Source organism: Phodopus roborovskii, unplaced genomic scaffold, assembly GCF_943737965.1.
Source record: "Phodopus roborovskii unplaced genomic scaffold, PHOROB, whole genome shotgun sequence".
Lineage (NCBI taxonomy): Eukaryota > Metazoa > Chordata > Mammalia > Rodentia > Cricetidae > Phodopus > Phodopus roborovskii.
This window is the reverse complement of record NW_026126517.1, coordinates 41,025,366-41,043,996: the sequence shown is the minus strand read 5'-3', so window position 1 is coordinate 41,043,996 and position 18,631 is coordinate 41,025,366. Positions and strand designations below refer to the sequence as shown.

The following is an 18,631-nucleotide window of genomic DNA, read 5'->3' as shown; positions in this document are numbered from 1 at the left end:
CATGGTTGCCTAGATCTCCCTCCCTGACACAGGGTTTACACCATTTCTGATGCCTGGAGATGAGCCCACTGGGCCATGGGTCTGGCCTTTGGGGTGTCCCCCTTCCCAGACCATGGGTGGGGTTTAACAGTACATCTCCGTTGTGAAGTCTGTCACTGCTTTTTCTCCAAGACTGAACCCTTCCCTCCTCTGTTCCCTCGAGCTACTCCTGAGGAATGCAGACCCCTGCTTCCCAGCTGCAGCCTCCTGAGGGAGACCTGGCCGGGAACCAGAATGGGAAAGGAGCCAGGTGCATCATTTTCTCTCCCTGCCTTGGGCTGGGCCTTCCTTAGTGTTTTCAGAGAGTACGTCTTTATGTAGCCCAGGCTAACCCAGAACTACAGTTTCTCCTACATCTGCATCCCAAGTGCAAACATACCCGGCTTGGGCCAGACCTTTGACAGTGGCTGTGTCTCTATGGACCATTAGCACCTCTACAAAGCCCTTTTAGCTTCCACCACGTAGGTCTCTCATCCAGGCTCAGGGAACTTGGTCTCCCCATTCTGTCCCTGCAGCCCACGTGGCTCACCTTCTCTCCATGCTCCCAGCAATTCAAAACCCAGAAGGAGACCCTCCTACACTCCTATTCTCCTAGTTCCAGATGTGGCTCTCCATGGTTGCAATCTGACCTACACAGACTCTTTGAGTGGGGAGTGGGCTTGAGCAGCCCCTCCTGAGACCCTCAGCTGTTGGCACACCTGAGCCTGGGCACAGAGCTGAAGGGAAACTTACCCTCTTGGCAGGTGCAGGAGCCATCCACAGGGGAACAGGTGCCGCCATTGCTACAGCTACATACAGATGAGCAGTTGGAACCATAGGTCCCTGAAGCGCAGGGAACCGCACACACCTCTCCCTGCACAAAGAGGGCCTGGGTGTGAGATGAGCATGCTCCCATTCTGGGTGGCTGTGCCCCCTCCCAGTGCCCAGCACTTATTCTTTTCTTTGAGCTAGAGCCTCACTGCATAGCCAGGGCTGCACTCAAACTCACAGAGATCTGCTTGCTTCTGCCCCAGAGTTGGTGTTGGGGTATGTGTGTGTGTGTGGGGGGGGGGTCAAAAGCATGTACCACCATGCCTGGCCCCTTCTGTTATACGGCAAAAGGAACTCTGCAGGTGTGACAAGAACCTTGAGACAGAAAACTAAGGTACTTGGATCATGGAGGTGGGCCTAATATCTCAGAGTCCTTAAATCAAGTGATTAGAGAGGGTGGGTCAGAGACATACACTAAATCCTCCCACAGTGAAGATGGTGGCCTCTTGGCTGAGCTTTATACAGCCAGCAAGAATGGAGACCTTGACCTGACAGTCACAGAAATACATTCAGCCAACAACTGGAAATGAACAAGCAGGAAACTAGATTCCCCTTCTCCCCACCCGCCCCCAGTACTGTTGGCTCAATGATTTCAGTTGGAGTCAGGTGTTGGTTTAGGCTAACACACAGGTGAGGATTTCTGCAGTAATCTCCAGTTGGGGGAGGATTCCAGTCCCCACACCAGAGCTCTAGTGGGGGCAAAGTCCCTCTGCATTAGGTCTCAGCAACACAGCCTGCAACCTGGTACCTCCTATCAGTTGGACTGTGGGGGAGGGAGGGAGTTGGAAGGGTGGGCATGAGTGAAAGGGTCTCTCGTATTACAGGCTGGCTTCAGACACAGTGTAGCTGAGGATGAGCTTGGACTTTTGATCCTTCTGCCTCCACCTCCGATTGCTGAGATTACAGACCAGTGCCAAGTGAGATTTCAATCTGCTTTAATTCTCAGCAGCTAGGTGCATGCAGAGACAGCCCATCCCTGTTTGCTCTAATTCTCAGCAGCTAGGTGCATGCATGGAGAGATAGCCCATGCCCATTTGTTGGTGCCTTAAAGAAGTCAGAGGGCACGAACAATGGCTTTTGAGTGCTCTCTCGGGATCACACTCCTCAAAGACACAAACTATTGCTTCCCTTTCTTCCCAAGACACACAAACAATTACATGAGAAAGCCATGCAATGGCCCAGATCACACAGCTCAAAGTGGTGGTGTCTTTTTGCCCTGAGGCTGGCTACTTGTTATGGGATTATTTGGGGGCATGGGGATACTCATCTAAGGCAACCCTAAGGTGGGATCAGGAAAGATGACTAGGCAGGCAGAAGGCAAGGAGGGCTTTCAGACGAAAGCACCCAGAGAATTACCTGAGAGGAGCAGACACTGCTGTCCAAGTCATGAGCTATCTGCTGTCCAAGGACTGTATGACTCCCATGAGAGCTGGCTGTCTTTAAGGCCAACTTCTAAAGCAGGGCTCAGCAGAAGGCCACTGATTCTAGCACCAGGCTGGAGTTGAGTGCCTCAGCCCCAAGGGTGGATGTGCATGGCACAACACAGGGCACTGGCAGTGACGGTAGCTCCTGGGGTTTGGGAGGTGAAAGATCAAGGCACAAGGAAGCGAGTCTTGAGGGGAGCAATGAAGGCCGCCCAGGATGGAACTTGATGTGGGTTAGACAACACAGCAGCACAGACTGGGGGATGTTCTGGGGTGATAAATTTAAAGGGGGCCTGGAAGACAATTGGAGGTATAGCTGATTTGCTACAGTTCATTATGTCTGGCGTTTGATTCCCAGCACTGCATAAAGTGGACATAGTAATGCTCACCTGGCATCTTGGCACTCAGGAGATGGAGGCAGGAGGATCATAAGTTCAAGGTCATCCTTAACTACATAACTAAACTACATGAGTTCAAGGCCAGCCTGGGTCACATGAGACCCTGTCTGTATCTGTAACAGCCCCCCAAAACTTAGCACAACTGATGCCATGATAGAAGTGCCAGTCAGACTGTAAAACTCAGCATACAGACAGCACCACCTGCCAAAAATAAAACAAAGGCCTAACCCATCAAAGTCCATGGTCCTGGGGAAGTCTCTGTGCTAACTTTGCTTTTTGGCTTCTTAGTTCGGCTTCTAGTTAACTGTTCTTATTAACTGATGTATGACCCAGAACATGGTTTTTGTGACTAAAAGCTCACCCTGAGAAAGGCTTGGTGTTACACTGGGATCCCGATCACCAGCTGACTAATAAAGACTTTCTATTGGCTTAAACCCATGTCTGAGCAGTCTTCTCTAGTAGATACCCCACAACATTTCAAAATATGAAATAAAACAAACAAAATCTATGGAAGGGGGCTGGAGAGATGGCTTAGTAAACATGCTTGCAGCTCTTCTAAAGAACCTGAGTTCTGTTCCCAGCATCCACACCAAACTTCTCAAACACCTGTAACTTCACCTCCAAGGGATCTGATGACCTCTTCTGGCCTCTGCAGTACGTGCACACATGTGGCATACATTTACACAGATAAACATGCACATAAATAAAAATAATTTTTTTTCCAGACAGTTTCTCTGTGTAGCCCTGACTATCCTGGAACTCATTCTGTAGACCATGCTAGCCTCAAATTTAGAAATCTGCCTGCCTCTGCCTCCCAAGTGCTAGGATTAAAAGCATGTGCTACCACTGCCTGGCAATAAAAATAATTTGTAAAAACCTTTAATTAAAAAAATAATAGATGTGGATATGGCTCAGTAACAGAGCATTTGCCTAGCATGTGCAAGGCAAATTTGATCCCCTAGGTTTGATTACCCCCCAAATTCCACAAAATAAATAAAATAAGTAAGCCTTACATAAACCTTGCTATTTTTAGAAAAAAATATATATATATACACACACACATAAATACATATATACATACATACATATAACATATCTTCTAAAAAGAATATGACAAGAGCCTGAAGAGATGGTTCCAGGTTAAGAGCACTGGCTGCTCTCCCAAAGGGCACAAGTTTGATTCTCAGCACCCACATGGCAGCTTATGACCATCTGCAACTTCAATTCCAGGGAATCTGCTATCCTTGTCTGGCCTCAGTGGGCACCAGGCACATATGTGGTGTACAGACATACATTCAGGCAAACATACATACACAGAAAAATAATAAAATAAAAAAAAGAATAGGACAAGCCCCTCAGATTTAAGCAGAAGGAAGTTGGGAAGGGGAGATCTATTTCTCACTAACTCAACAATGCCAGCCCGCCATGGAGAAGACATGTGTTCTCAGAGAGCAGAAACCTAACTCTAAGGCCTTCTTCTTTAGCTGTCAGCCCCTTGAGCTTGCTACTCATTCCCCTTCTCCCATCTTTAATTATCATACACCAAGTAATACACCAAGTACGTAGTCTTAGGGGCTGGGAGGATGATTTTCTGCAAGGCTATCCTATGCCAAGTGATGTTCCAATTACTTACACTTGTTCCTAAGAGGGAGAAAAATGTAGAATTTGGGCCTGGAAGCACAAGCCTGTAAGCCCAGCTATTCAGGAGGCTGAGGCAGGAAGATTATAAATTCAAGGCCTGCCTGGGCAACTTAGTAAGATCCCATCTCAACTAGGGATGGGTGTGCCTGTGTGTGCGTGTGTGCATGTACAGTGTCTTGAGTTCGATCCTCAGGACTGGGAAAAAGGAAAGAAAAAGACAATGTAGGAACCCATGGTGCTAAGTGTGTAATTCTATTAAGGCTGTCCACTGGCTTTCAGCGTGCCTTGCCATCTACCAGTGCTAGTAAGTTCATCTCCGCAACCTTCACAATTCAGCAAGCCCCAGTACAAGTTTCCCTCCAGTTGGCTTCTGGTTCCCTAGACTCCAGCCTATGAGCTGAGGGTCAGGTGTCTCTGCAGTTGATTGGCCGTCTCTGGTGACAGACATTGCACTAAGCCAATGGATAGCCATTTTGGTGAGACTATGTAGGGTAGTCCTAGTCTGGGTCAAATAATACCTCCTCAACTATCAAAAGCCCCTAAGAAGCCTTAATCTTGCTAATATGGGCTGTGTCTAAAGCTAGGGAGTTGGTCCTGTGTCTCTGTCAGCTTGTGTAACAAAGTTCACTTCTGTGTTTTCACCTCTGGTAGATCTGTTTATCTACTTTGAAGAATCAATTCAATTGTATTCAGGGTTAGACCTTCAGTGTTTTGAACTCTGCCAAGATATGACCCCGATTGATCCAGATGGATTGTGTGTGACATTGCCTTCTACTGTGGGCAGAACCAGACAGCCTGGGCTCTTTCCCCATGCATCTTGCTCAGGCCAACAATTCTACAGATGTTGGCTATGGGCCAGGGTGGAGCCATGTTCTAGGCTCCAGAGGCACAGAATGATTTGGGCCCCTGCCTAGGTTTTATATTATCAGCCTTTAAACCTGCCCATTGCTCCATGAGGAATGTCTCTGGTTCCACTCACCAAAGAACAACTGCAAATCTGAGGCCAGCCTGGTCTACAGAGCAAGCTCTTAAAGAAGGGAGGAAGGAGGAAAGATCAGGGGCACACGAAGAAGGATGGGGCACCTCATCCCAGAGACTGAAGTTTCTCACCAGCTCAGAGTCAAGAATTCCATCACAAGTTACAAAACTTGCTGTGAAGAATGCCTACATAGAGTTTTTCTTTTACATGGACATTATATAGTTTTCCCTTTACATGGGCATTGAACAGACACCTTTACATGTGCTTGAATAGTCTTCCTTTTACATGGACATTTCACATAAGAATGTTGCAATGGTAATAAGTCACATTGGAGGGCTGTAGCATGATCTTTGAGTTTAGATGTACCCTTTCAGCTGTAAACCTGTAATGTTCCCGTTGCTGATGCAGTGTGGTCACTCTGCTTCCTGACTGCCAAGCAAGCCTCATGCCTCTGCTGCTGGGCCTTCCCTATCATGATGGACTGCATCCCATCATGAACTAACAAATTATCCTTTGAATGAGTAGGACAAAGAAAGCCCAATAGACTGAAAGAAGAGGAACTGGAAAGATGGGTTAATGGTTAAGAACACTGACTACTCTTCCAAAAGACCTTGGTTCAGTTCCCAGCACCCACATGGCAGCTCATAACTGCCTGTAATTCCAGGGAACCTGACATCCATGGCAAAACAACAATGCACATAAATTAAAAAAAAATGACAGAAAGGATCCATGTTTTTGTTACCTCTGCTTTCTTGCTGACCATATAAAAATTGTTTTCTGTAATATATATTGAGTTAGGAATAACTCTCCAAAGCAAACTCACAAACACTGAAACTTTCTAGAAATCTCACTAGCAGGACCACCTCATTTATGGTAAGAGCATGTCTTAACATTCCTGTGACCTAGTATAATACCAACATCCTTGTGCCCATTTTTTGTATTGCTGGCCTGCATTCCTGTCTAGCGCTTTTCAAGAGAAGTCTATGGTCTCATCCACTGACAAACAAAACCCAACTAACTACCACCACTACCACCACCACCAACAACAATAAAATCCCAAGTTTCAAGGACTGGAGAGATAGATGGCACAGAGGTTAAGAGCACTGCCAGCTCTTCCAGAGGTCCTGAGTTCAATTCCCAGCAACCACATGGTGGTTCACAACTATCTATAATGAAATCTGGTGCCCTCTTCTGGTGTGCAGACATACATGCAGGCAAAACACTGTATACATAAGAAATTAATAAATCTTTAAAAATAAAAACCAAAGTTTCTTAAGACCCTTGAACACTTCAGAAGTTACCTAAATTCTGCATGACCACAGAGATGCAAAGATGCTTAAGGAAGAGTTTCTCTTAAGAAGCCCGAACCCAGGGCACAAAGCTGTCCTCTGACCTCCATACATGCGCTGTGGCATGTGTGGTTGAACTCATAATACACAACAATAATAAAAATGAATTATAAGACACTTTCCAAGAATTGCAGTCCCCTCTTAGGGCTTCCTGTGGCCATATGACCCCATTGACTACACCTCCTTTTCTGGTTTTCATTACCATCTATTTGTTTAATTGGCCCACTGAGGATGGGTGACAGGGACTAGCTGTAGAGCTACCTGGGCCCACACTCTGACCCTGACATCTCCAGTAAATGCTTTGTCTCGCTTCCCTTTCACGCTCATGCTTAATACATACTAAATCCTTTTCAAAAATAAGTTCCATCCCTGGTCTGAAATTCTCTGCTGTGGTCAAGAATGCCAAGCTCTCTAGAGTGGAGGTCTCTGGGAGAACTCCTCACATTGTTGTGGGTGACAGTACAGGGCTGCTCCTGCTGGTGACTCTCCCTGTCTGTTTATCCAGTGCATTCACTGCCTACGAACCATAGGACATCAAAGGATGTGCCCATCTTGTCCCAGATGCACTGGTGCCCATGTGTTCTGCTATTCTATCTCTTTAACACACTAGCACTTCTTGGAAGTCCTTTAACACACTCCTTCTGGGAAGGAGAAGCCTCCACCTACAGGATCTTGTCCCTGCCTCCCACAGTGGGCTGCTCACCGGTACTCCACTAGGCCTCTTCATTCTGCTGTGGGAGGAGGCTGTGAACTTCCTCCTCTCCAAGGCCTGTTTATAGATGCAGAATGGGCTGCTAACATCCTGAACTCGATCTAAGAGAACTGCCGGTGGCATGGAAACCTCATTGCTGCCCCTGACAGACCAAAGCCTCTCCTGCCTGCCTCCCTATGTGAGTCAGCTGAGCAGGCCCAGACCCTGATGCATAATGACTTATATGGTCTATGAAATTTGTTTCAAATGCTGCTTACTGACTTTTTCTCCCTTGCAAAATGCTGCTTTGTAGTTTGGCTCTGTTTGGGAAAATTAATAAACAGCTGGGCCTCTTATGCTGAATATCCCTTCTTGAATGGTCAAGAGGTTAATGAGTGTTTTGGGCATGGAAGGAGAAAGAGGACAGAAGGGGTTTGCTCCTCCCTGATACGAAGGAGGACACTGAAAGTTCATCTCTGAGTTCCCTTAAATACACTCAGTATTATGGAGTAGAACTGGATTCTTTATATGCAGGCTAAGGAGGCTTGTGCACCTATTTGTCTATTAGAGCTCAGCATAGGGACCCCAGGAAACAGCAACCAGAGAAACTTCCCTGGGCTACATGTACTCTTCCTTTTTCCATTTTGCATGTATGTGTGTGATGTGCATGTGTGGGCTTTCATTCAGGGTTCATGGGTGCAGTGAAGCCAAAGCACTTGGTCTCACCCACCATCCATTCAGCACACCCAAGTCTGTTGAGTGCCCTGTGTCCTGCTGACCATCAGGACAGACTGAATATGACCTACAGTCCCTTGCCATGTCCTTGAACCTGCTGCTCCTCCCCGCCCTCCTGCAGAGCAAGTGTCCCTTTCTTGTGGCACTCACTACAGTGGTAAAGGAATAATCACTTAGAACTCCAATGAGCTCTTTCTACTAGGAGCAACATGAGGGTGACGGCTGAGTAGGAAGTGCTTAGCCCTGATAACCTCACTCCAGCCCAGCAGCTCAGCTGGAGGCTGTGCTCGGTACATATACACTGATTTAACACAGACATTTAGGCTATTGGGGTGGGGGGTGCTGTTGTTTTAAATCAGTGTCTCCTGTAGTCCAAACGGTCTTCCAGTTCTCTCTGTAGTTCAGGCTAGCCTTGGACTTCTGACCCTCCTGCCTCAAGTTTATGCAGTGCTGGGGATGGAACCGAAGGCTTGATGCATGCTAGGCAAGCATTCTATCAACTGAGATACAGTCTCAGCCAGGGAATATTTTTCTAGTCCCTGGTATGTGTCAGACACTTCACTAGAGCAGGAAGTGCTCTTGTGCTGATGCTGACTCGGGATGCCCTCAACATCTTTATCCCATCTCCCTGGCCCTTAATTGAGTGGGAGGGCTTTATGCTTGCTCCACATTCCTGGCCTCATCTCCCTCCCTGCTCCTTCCCTGAGTCCTGTCCTAGTCCTTCTGCTGTGCTTGCCACCTGAGGAGCAATGGCTGCTTCTAGCTACAGAAGGTCCACTTTGCATCAATTGTAGGCCATATGGGCCAAAATGAGGCTTCCCTGCAAGACTGGGTGGACCTAAATCTTCCTGGGAAAGCACTGGTTGTAAGTAGCTTTAACCATGCTCCACGATTTCATCATTAGTGGTTTATCTCAAACATTGGCATTTCAGAGCAAACCATGTAAGTTCAGTTGGTAGAGTGCTTGCCGACCATGCTTAACATATACCCAGTACTACATAAACCAAGCATGGTGGTACATAATGTAATCCCAACACTTGGCAGGTAGAGACAGGAGAATCGGAACCTCAAAGTTACATTTAGCTACATAGTGAGTTCAAGGCTAGCCTGGACTACCTGAGTCCCTGTCTCAAACAAACAAACAAACAAACAAACAAAAAACAAAAGACTTCTGGCACTTATAAATAGCAGAAAGACTTGTCTCTAAATGTCTGAGAATGGCCCTATTGGGTGTTGGGATACCTTCCTAGTTATTAAGAATGCATGTGTGTGGACTGTGAAGGAAGCAGGGATGGGAGGAGGCTAGCATGGGAGGGACATGGCTGGCTATACCTCTCCTTGCATATACTCTAAGGATGTTCTTAGTAAAAGTGTGTGTGTGAGTGCGTGCGTGCGTGCGTGCGTGTGTGTGTGTGTGTGTGTGTATGCAAGCATTTATACTGCCAAAAATTAGTCACAAGACTAATACTCATGTGCTGTGCACTCTATGCCTCAGATAAATATGTATATTGTCTGAGGCTGGGAGAAGGACAGGTATGTAATCTAAGTCTGCTGTTTCAGGGTCCTGGTTCACATGGTAGAAGTGGGAACAACCTGTATATGGCCCATGAACTGTGTGCCCTGCTGGTGCTGGGACTATATGGTAAGTGGTCATACGCATGTCAGGTATCTGGGCATGACCTGCTGCTGTAGGGACCTGGCTGTGGTTTCAGGCCATAGGCACAGAGAGGTGCCGTTCTGTGAGGAGCCTGGTGGGTCCTATCCAAGCCGTTTCTCTGTCTTCAGAGGGTGATGGGAACACCAGAGACAAGGGCTGGGAGCAGGATGTGTATCCTGGCAATGGCTGTGCCTCAGTCCCCAGCCCCAGTGGTGCCTGATTTTCCTATCGTCCAGTGTCTGCTCCTGACTTCATCCTCCTTGGGTCCCTATGATACCCGGCCTAGGAAGTTCTTCCACCCACCCCTGTGGATTCAAGGAAAGGGCCATGTTTCCCTACACTGCCTCGAGTTTGCAGAGTACTTGACTCACCACCTGATACCCTATGGCCATGAGCAAAGGGGGCTCAAAGAACACCCTGCCTCAGTCACCCAGCAGAGAGGGAAATACTCTCCTCTCTCCAGTTGAAGACAGGTGGAGAGCAGTGCACCCAGCATTGATTAAGTGCCTACTGCATGTGACACTTATCCAGCACTAGCTGTATGCAGGGCCTATACTGTCATCACCTCCTTATGTGTAGGAGTGAATTCAAGGCCAGCTCCATGTTGTCATACTCCTGCTCTAGACTGCAGTGACTCATGTGTCTGGTGCATTAAGCTCATGTCTCCTCCTAGGCTTTAGGGCCCAGACAACTGAGCTCATACTGTCTTGTTTTCCCACACTCCTGCTCACCTGCATCTCAGGACCTGATGGTCTGGGACCCTGCCCCTGCCCACCCCCATCCCCCCAGACACCTTCCCTGGGCTGGCTGGGTTCAGGGAATTGCATCCCTTCCCTTAGAACTTTGTTTTGTTTTATAAAGCAGGGTTCCAGTTTCTATTCCAGACTGGCCTCGAACCTTCCTGCAATCCTCCTGCACCAGCCTCTCGAGTGCTTGGATTACAGTGTACCCTCTCCCCCAGCCAGGTGGTTGCACCCTCTGTTTTCTTATTTATTCATCACCTTTTCCTGCAGCATCTCTCCTTTTCCAAGTATAACCAAACCTCTGGCAGGAGTCACTTCCCCTTTTGTGTGTATAATTCCTTTCACAAATGGGATTGCTAGTGATCACCCCTAGGGAGAAAACACTGCGGGCGGGGCTGTGGTGCAGTCACAGTCACAGCTGATTGCTTGTGTAATTCCACAGGCCTGGTGGGGTTCGAGTGCACAGTCTATGTCCCTCCTTATTCCTCAGGGCATCCCTATCCTTCCTAACCACTGTCACCTCTGAGTGCCATGCCAGCCTTGGGAACCAGGCTTGTAGACGATAATGGTAAGACACAGAAGAGAAAGTGACTTAAGCCAAATCTAATAGTGGGCAGATGCAGAAGCAGGGCTGGAACCCAGCTAAACCCCTGGCTGGTGCTGTCCTCGGCACTGACTGGAGGGGAACCTGAAGAAGAGAGGGCCGTGATGGACTTAAGGCTAAAGCAGGTTCTGGGTTCAGTGTCAAAGTCAGCTACCACGTACTGGGGAAGGTCACTTTGCCTCCCTGAACATGGCTCTTCTGCAAAGTGAAGGTCCTCCCTCACAGCCCCCATCTGAAGGTTACTGTGTAGAGCAAGAGGAACACAGTACTGGGCTGGCTGTGCTCAGCATTCATGAGACACATCCCCTCCCCCCAGCCATGTATTTCAGACTGTCCAGTGAGGTTCTGGACAACCCCAAGTATCTGGGGTTCAGACCCAGGCCCTGGGTTCTGGTCAGCAAGAGTTCCATCAATACACATGAACTGGGCATTTTGGAAGCATGAGTGCCAGAGACCTACCCTGACACCTCTAGCTGCCCACGGAGCCAGCACCAGGCCACCGCCCGAGTGATGAGGGCACTGAGAAGGGCAGTGGGAACTCCACAGGAAAAGGGTGGTGTGGAATAAGAAGAGGAGACTCAGCAGTTTTCTCTAATGAAGCCGCAAACCACAGAGTCCCAGAGGGGGAAGCCAGCCTGAACCTCAGTGACGCAAAGCCAATTCTCTCTACTTTGCTCTGTGGATTAATTGCCAACATGATTTAACTTCCTCGTACACACCACCATCCCTCCTGCCCAGGAGAAAACAAGCTCATGACAGGCAGGTGGAAGAGTCAAGAGCATTAGCTGGAGTTCTCACCTCTGTTCGACCTGGGCTCTGCCATGTTTTGCAATGTGACCAGATGTAAGTCACTCTCCCTCTCTGACCTCAGTTTCTTCCCCTACAGAATGGAGGTAGGGGTAACTATAGAAGTGCAGTATGTCCTTCTGGCTCTGCTCTTGAGAGAGGATTCCCAGCTCTCTGTGACAAGCTCTAGGCTGTCACTCACTCTGTGTCTTTGGGCCTGCATGGCTCTTGTTCTTAACCCATTGTACAGAGAGTAATCTGGGGCTCTAAGGCTGAGCACATGGCTGTAGATGCTGAGGGACAGACAGGGCTTCCAGCCCAGACCCATCTGATTACAAGTCCTTGCCAATGTTCAGGCCCTTTTACTTCAATACTACATAGTCCCATGAAGCATTTTAATAAGCATTCATTGAGCATCTACTATGTGTCAGGTTTTGTTGTAAGCACTGCATGCATTTTATACTTTCTAATCCTAAGGATTGCATTAGAACAGAATACCAATATGTCCCAGTGTTACAGATGAACTGCTATTGTTTGTAGCCCAGCCTAACCTTGAACTTTCTATGTGGCTGAGGATGACTGTGAACTCCTGATCCTCCTGCCTGTACCTTCTAAGTGCTGAGGTTACAAGCATGTGTCACCATGCCAGGTTTATGTGGTGCTAGGAATCAAATCCAGAACTTTGTGCATGGTAGGTAGGTACTTTGGTGACTGAGCTACATGGTCAGCCCCATCTCATGGATGAAAAACTGAATTTTTTTTAAGCCAGTAAATGGCACAAAAGTGCTTGCCATGCAAGCCTGTGACCTGGAGCCCACAGTGGAAGGAGAGAACCCACCTCCTGAACTATCCTCCACATCCTGCATACATTTGTGGCATGCACATGTTCCCCCCTAAGCATAATGATAAAATTTAAAAAAGAAAGATCCAAGCCTTGAGACACTCAAGTAACTCTACCAAGGTCACTTAGCAGAAGGCAACAATCCTAGAACTTGAGAATTGCTCTGTGTGTGTGTGTGTGTGTGTGTGTGTGTGTGTTCATAGTTTTGGCAATTTTAAAAGCTTCTCACCGTGTTGCTCACACAGCCACAGCAGCTAGAGGGTGAGTTTGTCATGCCTAGTTCTGTATCAGGAAAAGTCTTTTATGACAGTAATCAGGACAGTAGTTTGTGATGGGGGGCAGGGCAGGAAATGAGAGGCTGCTTCTCTGCTCCTGGGACTAGTGTTGATGGACCTGAGCCTGATGAGCAAAGAAACAATTAATTAAAACAGGAATTGTGAAGGTGTGTATTATGTGTCACCCAGCTGTCATTTCCATCCTGTACTCTCTCCTGGCCACACCTGCCCTCACTCCAGCTCCGGAGCCACACATTCAGCTTACTGAGGGAAGCTGGAGGAGGGACATCTTTAATGGATGCCCAAAAACCTTGTGTGGAGAAAATTCAATTGCTGCCCCACTGATCTGGTGTTTGTAGCTCCTGCCCCCTCCTGCCTTCCCTAGCCCAAGCAGCTGAGCTTTGCATATGACCTATGGACAGAGAGGAGAAAGCTGAGAAAAATGTGGGAAGGAGTTGGTTCATTTGGGTGATGGAGTGCCCGCTCCCCTCGCCAGCATGCAGGGCTCAATAATGGCAGACAGGGCTTCAAAAAATTGCAGCATGAATAGATGAGCCCTTTAAGGTAATAGAAATGCTGTCATCCTAGGGAGAAATATGGGCCCTGAGTCCTGCGGGAGGGGGACACTGGGCCCTTCTGCCCTGCTTGCTGAGCTCTCTGTCCCCATTATAACCAGAACTAAAAGAAGGCATGAGGCTGAGGAATGGTCAGAAAGAAGACCCCCTTATCGCCTGGCCCCTGAAGGCTCCATGCAGGGAAGAGGCTGCAAGAAAGAACTGGGAAATCAAGCCATTGCAGCCTGGCTTAGACCTTCTAGCCTGCTCCCCGCAGGCACTGTCAGGACAGCAATTATACCCAAGTATGCAGGAGGTTCCATCAGGCAGTGCTGCATTAAAAGAGGGGTGTAGTGGGCAGCAGAGACATGTGCAGGGCTGTGAAATTAGGTGTGTTTCCCTCTGTGCTGACAAATTCTATTGTCCTTTCTGGGGACCTAGCTGCTCCACAGCTTCTACCCCGGAGGAAGCTGCAGTTAAGGATTCCCTTCTTCTCATCCCACTTGCATCTGCATCCCAGGTAAGCTCTCTGGCCTCTTGAAGTGGGCATCAGCAGCACCAATGGCATCAACCTTTTAAGCATGGCCATCATGGCTGACACTTGTTGAAAGATGACTAATACACTCTTTGCATGCACCAATTAGCTTGATCAGCGTAACTAATCCTAGGGATTTATGATCATTTCCTTTTCACATACCATAAAATAGGGGCAGGAAGACAGAACCCTGTCTGAGGTCACACAGCTATAAAAAGCAGCAGTGCCAGTATCTGAAGGCAGGGCGTCTGGTTCCAAGTCTCTGTAACCTCTACACTGTGTAAGGTGAGTTCTCTAAGGTGCATCTTTGCTCCAGGAACTCAGAGGCTGTGCTAAGGACAGCTCCTTCAGCAACCTCTTTAAAGCCAAGAAAGGGATTTGGCTGGGGGGTTCAGCAGTCAGGGTATAAATAAGGGTGATTACCACCACATCTGATAATCTGAACTCAGTACCTGGAATGCTCATGGTAGAAGGAAGTCACTTATGCATCCATTCCACTAAATAAATAAATAAATAAATAAATAAATAAATAAATGTAATAAAAATAAACAAGTCTCAGAGAGGCTCATGATGGTGGGGGGAGATTCAAGTCCCAACCCCACCAGCAAGTGGCCCAAATCCTTCTTCCTACAGATGTCGGTCTGCAAATGTCCTGTTGTTCCTAAGGATTTAATTCATTAAAGAGACTTCACCAAGCAAGCTGTTCATGCGCCAGGTGGTGGTTAGGAGGTATGAGACAGGTCCTTGTTCTCAGGGAAGCAGACTGAGCTGGAGCCATGGGTTTTGAACACAGAAGGGGTGTGAGTGTGAATCCCACAGAGAGGAGTGTCTGTGGAATGTTTTGTGGAGAGGCCACATGGAAAGCTGGACAGGATGTTCATAGATGCAATGAGGATGAAGGGGGTATAGCAAGGAAGACAGAAAGGAGACAGGTTTGGGGCAAAGTGAGTCCTGTGTGTGGTCACATAGCAGATGGAGTGATACTGGAGAGTGACAGAAAGCAGAGATGTAAATTCCCTTTGGTAGCAAGGAGGACTCAAGGAGAATGGTAAAATACGCCTAGCCTGCAGGTGGGTGAATTGTTCCTCATGGCTTGCTTCCTCATCTACAGTTGAGCTATTTCTCTAGCCAGGATACAGGGGATACAGGGGAAGAAAGCTCCTCCTCTCCTTTCAGACACACTGCCAAGACAGGGTTACAAGTACCCCTGATTTGAACATGACATTCCTGCCCCTCCTCCAGGCTGGAGTTGGTTTTGTCTGGTAGAATAGACAGCAGAAGTCCATGGCACTGTCCGAGGTGCTGAAACCCTGTCCAACCCAATCTGAAGCACTCCTGGTACCCAAAGTTTCTTTTGGGCAGAGGATTTCATTCCTATTTTTACAAAGTAGAAACAGAACCTAAAACATGAACAGAACCCAAACTATAACTTCGTTCTTGCCTTCTAGCCCTTTCTATTTTCCTGAATCAGGAAGGCCTCTTGCGCCTCACAGTGGATGCCCTGGTGATCCTTTTGCCAAGGCTAAGCTAACACAGAAAATGACCCTCTCTTCTCCTACCCACAGTCTCATCTCTATCCTGCCACACGATGACAATGACATTTTACAGGACCTCCTGAGAGGCAAGTCAGAATGGCTCACAGGTGCTAGTTGGGCCTGCCTAGAGTAGCAGGTATGCTCATGAATCTGCCTCACCTGGGATGCCTGGGTGTAGCTCATCCCAATACTCTCTGGGGATCACACGTGTTCTGGACTTGAGACAAACAGCATCTACTCTCTACCCTCAATGTTTAGCATCTGAGAAAGTATATATTATAGTTCAGGCACTGATCTGTAAGCTTATGTAGGAAGCTCCCTGATCTCACCACAAAGTCCCTTGTCACAGATGAGGATAGTCAGGTTTAAGCAGGATATAGGACTTGCCATAGACAGAGGTGGTAGGGGAAAGCTGGGACTCGAACTCTGGTCTGTATTATTTGGGAATGTCTAGTCTGTCAAAGCTCATCACCATTTGAGCATGTAGAGGCTCCTGCCACTTCTGGCTTTCTAATCCTGGCCGTTTCCCTGTTTAAATTTCTGCTCATTTGCAAGCTGAGGAAAGTGGAAGTATATGTCTGCAGGGCTCTCATGAGACATAAACCAGACGATGCATGCAGCAAGAACACAATGAGTGCTCTCCACTAGGCTGAATATCTTTATAATCGGCAAGGTCTTTGATGGTTGGATGGGTGTCTGATGAGCCTTGCCACATCCCATGTCCTTGGCATCATAAACATCAGAGTCTTAGGAATGAAGGGACAATCACAAGAGTCATCAGCATTAGCCCAAGCCTATTCCTGCCCTGTGTCCCTGTGGCCTCGTGGGGTAGAGATTACCTGGCTATCAAGTCCCTGAGCTCCCAAGGACAGTTCCATAACTCATCAACACCATTCATGTTTCATGCAGCCCAGGATCTTCCCAGCCCTCATAGGGTCAACATTCATAAAGTTGCCCTCACATCCTTGTAAAGGGCCCTTGGAAGGGTGCTGGGTGTATAGCTCAGTTGGTAGAGTGTTGTCTAGCAGGCATGCGTTACCATGCTGGCTAATCAAACACAGCAGCAGGCAAGACTGATACTCTCCCCATCTTACATGGATAGAGAAACTGAGGCCCAGCACGATGAAGTAGCATGGCTGAGGTTACCAAGTTTAGGATGAATCTCCAATACCCAGAAATGAGCTTTTAAAATTAGCTCTTTATTAATTCCCTGAGTCGTGAAATCTTTCAGCAAACAGGCAGGTATGTAGTCACAAATCAAGGAACACACAAAGGCACTGCTAATTATTACTGACTGTGGGATGCTCTGGGGGAGACTGGGCTCAGTCTGCTCTGCTGATTGATGGCCCCATTCCTCCCCCCTTACCAAGCTGGGTAATTGCAGGAAGTCACATCATTCAGAAGCTGGGGCAAGGCAGGAGTAATGGCATGCCCCCGGGGCCTGGGGCCTGGTGCTCCTGGGAATGAGTCATGCCATTGACAACAATGACTGCTTTGTAATCACCTCGAGCAGCTCCTGTCCAGCACTACCAGACCCCAGCAAAGCCTCTCCAGGTATATAATGAGGCTTTGCAGGAATGCAGATTCATGGGGTATCACCAGGACAGCCTGCTCCATCTGTTTTAGCTTAGAGCACCACATAGGCAGAACTCAATGGTGAGAGGATTCTGATGATCTGATCACTGAGCCCCCCAAAGTTCAAGAACACGATGTCATTTACATTCTAGCTGGGAGGCAGTAGCCAAGTTTCCAGTGGCTGGGGGCAGTGAGCACATGGACAGACAAATGCTCTCTTCCCAGCCCCCCTGGAACCTCAATTTTCTTTTCTGAGTAGCAATGATTAGTCAGACAACAGGGGGCAACAGAGGGGACAGAAGAGGGAGAGTTATGAGCAAATCCATGACAATGTATACCACCAGACCTTGATGACTCTCAACATTAGGTGCACCAATGTGTCCGTGAAGTCTGCATAGTAAACCGTCTCAGAAATCAATGGCTTCAGGGCTTGGGACATAGCTCAGTTGGTAGAGTATGGTGATACTTTGTGATTTAACAAATAAAGCTTGCCTGAAGATCAGAGTATGGAGCTAAGCCACTAGTTAGCCATAGAGGCCAGGCAGTGGTGGCACACACCTTTAACCCCAGCACGCTGGATGCAGAAGTTCAAGGCCACCCTAGGCTACATGAAATTGATTCAGTCTAAAAGGGAAACAGAGCCAGGTGGTGGTGGCTCACACCTTTAGTCCCAGTATTTGGGAGCCACACACCTTTAATCTCTGCCCTAGGAAGGTGGAGAAAGGAAGTGATTGATATGGCTGGCAGAGGGAGAAACATAAGGCAAGAGGAGACAGGAGCTAGGCACATTCAGTCCTAGAGACAGGAATTCCTTTCAGTCTGAGATTTCGTAGAGACAGCATTCAGTCTGAGGATTTGGTAGAAGTAGAAAGTCTCTCTAGTGGTTGGCCCCTTTACTTCTCTGGCCTTTCAGTATTTACCCCAATATCTAACTCTGGGTTTTTATTATTAAGACTAATTAGAATTTAATCTACAGTGGAGTGCTTGCCTACCATGTATGAAATCCTGAGTTTAAACCATAGCACTACATAAAATGGCAATGTGTACCTGTAGTTCCAGCACTAAGAGGGTGGAGGTAGGAAGATCAGGAGTTCAAGGTCAGCTTCAGCAACTTAGTGAGTTTAACTCTGGCCTAGATTACATGAGGTTCTAAGAACAAAATCAGTGGGTTTTTCCTTCCCTGACTATTCACATTTGTATAAGAAGGACCTAGGGCCTGAGAGGAGAAACCATTCCAAAGTCATAGACCTTCCTGAAAATTCACAGACTGTCCCTCCAGCAGCCTGCTTCTAAGATCAAGGTTATCCCTTCTACACAGCAAACCAGAAAACCTGTAATATATAACACTATCTTAAAAACAAATAACAGAAGGAAGGAAAAAAGGAGAAAACCCTGCTATTTATCTGCTTCCTACACAGTGGGAAACACTGACCAGCAGCACCCACGTTTTGCAGGAACTC

At 47.7% G+C, this 18,631-nt stretch overlaps 1 protein-coding gene across 21 annotated transcripts in view; it reads right to left on the bottom strand.

Moving 5' to 3' along the window:
- The window catches only part of Megf11 (multiple EGF like domains 11), a 308,625-nt gene that overhangs the window by 26,611 nt on the left and 263,383 nt on the right, over positions 1-18,631 (bottom strand). For all 21 annotated transcript variants that reach the window (XR_007835309.1, XR_007835311.1, XR_007835310.1 and 18 more), the window contains exon 11: positions 772-892. Coding sequence is in view for 18 of the 21 variants with exons in the window: in XM_051197738.1 (XP_051053695.1) it covers positions 772-892 (121 nt within the window). In the remaining 3 variants the exon portion in view is untranslated. The remainder of the gene's footprint in view (positions 1-771; positions 893-18,631) is intronic.